The sequence below is a fragment of the Podarcis tiliguerta genome (genome assembly GCF_965153285.1).
Source record: "Podarcis tiliguerta genome assembly, chromosome: W".
Classification (NCBI taxonomy): Eukaryota; Metazoa; Chordata; class Lepidosauria; order Squamata; family Lacertidae; genus Podarcis; species Podarcis tiliguerta.
In genome coordinates, this window is record NC_139552.1 from 22280029 (window position 1) to 22285028 (window position 5000).

Consider the following 5000-nt stretch of genomic DNA (forward strand, 5'->3'; position numbering starts at 1 on the left):
TTTCCGCCTTAAAAATGGGGTTTTTCCACCTTAAAAATTGGGTTTTTCCACCTTAAAAAGCAGGGTTTTTCCGCCTTAAAAATCGGGTTTTTCCGCCTAAAAAATTAGAATTTTGCCGCCTTAAAAATTGGGTTTTTTTCCGCCTTAAAAATCGGATTTTTCTGCCTTAAAAACCGGGTTTTCCCGCCTTGAAAATCGGGTTTTTCCGCCTTAAAAATCGGGTTTTCCGCCTTGAAAATCGGTTTTTCCGCCTTAAAAATTAGAATTTGGCCGCCTAAAAAATTAGAATTTTGCCGCCTTAAAAATGGGGTTTTTCCGCCTAAAAAATTAGAATTTTGCCGCCTTAAAAATCGGTTTTTCCGCCTAAAAAATTAGAATTTTTCCGCCTAAAAAATTAGAATTTTGCCGCCTAAAAAATTAGAATTTTGCCGCCTTAAAAACGGGGTTGTTCCGCCTTAAAAATTGGGTTTTTCCGCCTTAAAAATTGGGTTTTTCCGCCTTAAAAATCGGGTTTTCGCCGACGCTAACGAGGCAGAATCCTGGATGCGGGAAAAGGAGCCGATCGTTAGCAGCACCGATTACGGGAAAGACGAGGATTCGGCCGAGGTGGGGCCCCAAATCCGCCTTAAAAAATTTTCCGCCTTAAAAATCAAGTTATTCCGCCTTAAAAATCGGGTTTTTCTGCCTTAAAAATCGGGTTCTTCCGCCTAAAAAATTAGAATTTTGCCGCCTTAAAAATTAGAATTTTGCCGCCTTAAAAATCGGGTTTTTCCGCCTTAAAAATCGGGTATTTCCACCTTAAAAATCTCGTTTTTCCGCCTTAAAAATCGGGGTTGTTCCGCCTTAAAAATCGGGTTTTTCCACCTTAAAAATCGGGTTTTTCCGCCTAAAAAATTAGAATTTTGCCGCCTTAAAAATCGGGCTGTTCCGCCTTAAAAATCGGATTTTTCCACCTTAAAAATCGGTTTTTGCGCCTTAAAAATCAAGTTTTTTACCGCCTTGAAAATCGGTTTTTCCGCCTAAAAAATTAGAATTTTGCCACCTAAAAAATTAGAATTTTGCCGCCTTAAAAATGGGGTATTCCGCCTAAAAAATCGGGGTTTTCCGCCTAAAAAATTAGAATTTTGCCGCCTAAAAAATTAGAATTTTGCCGCCTTAAAAATTAGAATTTTTCCGCCTTAAAAATCGGTTCCGCCTTAAAAATTGGGTTTTTCCGCCTAAAAAATTAGAATTTTGCCGCCTAAAAAATTAGAATTTTGCCGCCTAAAAAATTGGGTTTTTCTACCTTAAAAATCGGGTTTTTTCCGCCTTAAAAATTGGGTTTTTCCACCTTAAAATTCGGGTTTCTCCACCTTAAAATTCGGGTTTTTTCCGCCTTAAAAATCGGGTTTTCGCCGACGCTAACGAGGCGGAATCCTGGATGCGGGAAAAGGAGCCGATCGTTAGCAGCACCGATTACGGGAAAGACGAGGATTCGGCCGAGGTGGGTCCCAAAATCCGCCTTAAAAAATTTTCCGCCTTAAAAATCGGGTTCTTCCGCCTTAAAAATTGGGTTTTTCCACCTTTAAAATCGGGTATTTCCGCCTTAAAAATCCGGTTTTTCCGCCTTAAAAATCAGGTTTTTCCACGTTAAAAATTGGGTTGTTCCGCCTTAAAAATCGGGGTTTTCCGCCTTAAAAATCGGATTTTTCCGCCTTAAAAATCAGGTTTTTCGGCCTTAAAAATCGGGTTATTCCACCTTAAAAATTGTTTTTTTCCGCCTTAAAAATCTGGTTTTCCGCCTTAAAAATCGGGTTTTTCCGCCTTAAAAATCAGGTTTTTTCCGCCTTAAAAATCGGGTTTTTCCACCTTAAAAATTAGAATTTTGCCGCCTAAAAAATTAGAATTTTGCCGCCTTAAAAATCGGGTTTTCCGCCTTAAAAATCATTTTTTTCCGCCTTAAAAATCGGGTTTTTCCGCCTAAAAAATTAGAATTTTGCCTCCTTAGAAATCGGGTTTTTTCCGCCTTAAAAATCGGGTTAAAAATGGCATTTTTTCCGGTTTTTTCAATTCGAATTCTTCTCGATTTATTCTGTCATTTTCTCGTTTTCCAGGCGCTCCTCAAAAAGCACGAAGCGCTGATGTCGGATCTGAGCGCCTACGGCAGCAGCATTCAAGCGCTGCGGGAGCAAGCCCAGGCCTGCCGGGTAAGCATAGAATTTACTATTAGTATTAGTAATAGTAATAGTAATACTGATAGTAACAGTAGTAGTAGTAGTAGTAGCAGTAGTAAGGAGAAGAAGATTAATAATAATAATAACGGCGCTGCGGGAGCAAGCCCAGGCCTGCCGGGTAAGCATATAATTTATTATTAGTATTAGTAATAGTAATAGTAACAGTAGTAGTAGTAGTAGTAGTAGTAAGGAGAAGAAGATTAATAATAATAATAACGGCGCTGCGGGAGCAAGCCCAGGCCTGCCGGGTAAGAATAAAATTTACTAGTAGTATTAGTAATATTAATAGTAACAGTAACAGTAGTAGTAGTAGTAAGGAGAAGAAGATTAATAATAATAATAACGGCGCTGCGGGAGCAGGCCCAGGCCTACTGGGTAAGAATAAAATTTAATATTAGTATTAGTATTAGTAATATTAATAGTAATAGTGACAGTAGTAGTAGTAGTAATAAGGAGAAGAAGATTATTATTAATAATAATAACAGCGCTGCGGGAGCAGGCCCAGGCCTGCCGGGTAAGAATAAAATTTAGTATTAGTAATATTAATAGTAATAGTAACAGTAGTAGTAGTAGTAGTAGTAGTAAGGAGAAGAAGATTAATAATAATAATAACGGCGGTGGCATTCAAGCGCTGCGGGAGCAAGCCCAGGCCTGCCGGGTAAGCATAGAATTTAGTATTAGTAATAGTAATAGTATCAGTAATAGTAGTAGTAATAGTAGTAGTAATAATAATAAGGAGAAGAAGATTAATAATAATAATAAAGGCGGCGGCATTCAAGCACTGTGGGAGCAAGCCCAGGCCTGCCGGGTAAGCATATAATTTAGTATTAGTAATAGTAATAGTAATAATAGTAGTAGTGGTAATAGTAAGAAGAAGATTAATAATAATAATAATAACGGCGGCAGCCTTCAAGCGCTGCAGGAGCAAGCCCAGGCCTGCCAGGTAAGCATATAATTTACTATTAGTAATAGTAGTAATAATAATAGTAGTAGTAATAATAAGGAGAAGAAGATTATTAATAATAATAATAATAATAATAATAATAATAATGGCAGTAGCATTCAAGCGCTGCGGGAGCAAGCCCAGGCCTGCCGGGTAAGCATAGAATTTAGTATTAGTAATAGTAATAGTATCAGTAATAGTAGTAGTAATAGTAGTAGTAATAATAATGAGAAGATTAATAATAATAATAATAACGACGGCGGCATTCAAGCACTGTGGGAGCAAGCCCAGGCCTGCCGGGTTAAAATATAATTTATTATTAGTAATAGTAATAGTAATAGTATCAGTAGTAGTAGTAGTAATAAGATGATTAATAATAATGACGGCGGCATTCAAGCACTGCGGGAGCAAGCCCAGGCCTGCCGGGTAAGCGTATAATTTAGTATTAGTAATAGTAGTAATAGTAGTAATAGTAGTAGTAGTAGTAGTAGTAATAAGGAGAAGATTAATAACAATAATGACGGCGGCATTCAAGCGCTGCGGGAGCAAGCCCAGGCCTGCCGGGTAAGCATATAATTTAGTATTAGTAATAGTATTAGTAATAGTAATAGTAATAATAGTAGGAGTAGTAATAATAAGAAGGTTAATAATAATAATAATAATAATAATAATAATAATAATAATAATAGCAACAGCAACAACGGCGGCAGCATTCAAGCGCTTCGGGAGCAAGCCCAGGCCTGCCGGGTTAAAATATAATTTATTATTAGTATTAGTAATATTAATAGTAGTAGTAGTAGTAAGAAGACGATTAATAATAATAATAATAATAATAATAATAATAATAATAACGACGACGGCATTCAAGCGCTGCGGGAGCAAGCCCAGGCCTGCCCGGTAAGACTATAGTATTATTATTATTATTATTAATCATATTAGTTAGTTAGTTAGTAGTAGTAGTAGTAGTAGTAGGACTGCCGGGTAAGACTATAGTATTATTATTATTATTATTATTATTATTATTATTAATCATATTAGTTAGTTAGTTAGTTGGAAGTAGTAGTAGTAGTAGTAGTAGTAGTATAGTATTGTCATTATTATTAATCATATTAGGTAGTAGTAGTACTATAGTATAGTATTGTTATTATTATTAGTAGTAGTATAATAATAATAATAATAATAATAATAATAATAATAATAATAATAATAATAATATCATAGTAGTAGTAACAACAACAACAACAACAATTACTATTAGTACTATCACTATTACTAAGAATTTATTATTATTATTATTATTACTAATAATAATAATAATAATAATAATAATAATAATGTATATTATTATATAAGAATATACTACTACTACTACTACTACTAAAAGTATTAATAGAGTATTGATAATGATAATAATCTCGTGATCTCTCCCCCCAGCAACAAGTCGCTCCCACCGACGGCGAAATGGGCATTATTCTTATAGTACAATATAAATAATATAATATTATTATTAGTTAAATAAATTATTATTATTATTATTATTGAAACACAGCCAAATGGGCGGCAGGAAATAATATATTATTGTTGTTGTTGTTGTTGTTGTTGTTGTTGTTATTGAAATACAGTAAGATGGGTGGGAATTATATTATTATTATTATTATTATTATTATTATTACTATTACTACTACTACTACTACTATTGTTATTACTATTGAAACCCGGCCAGATGGGTGGGAATTAAATTATTACTATTACTATCACTATTACTATCGTTATTACTATTGTTATTATTATTGAAACACAGCCAGATGGGTGGTAATTAAATTATTATTATTATTATTATTATT

The 5000-nt window shown here is 34.4% G+C and overlaps 1 protein-coding gene across 1 annotated transcript in view; it reads left to right on the plus strand.

Moving 5' to 3' along the window:
• LOC310668801 (spectrin alpha chain, non-erythrocytic 1) overlaps nucleotides 1-5000 on the plus strand; it is a gene marked incomplete at its 3' end in the record, with an annotated part of 199549 nt that overhangs the window by 92367 nt on the left and 102182 nt on the right. Inside the window, exons 20-21 of the mRNA XM_083422129.1 lie at nucleotides 1409-1483; nucleotides 2094-2186. Coding sequence (XP_083278255.1) covers nucleotides 1409-1483; nucleotides 2094-2186 — 168 coding nt within the window. The remainder of the gene's footprint in view (nucleotides 1-1408; nucleotides 1484-2093; nucleotides 2187-5000) is intronic.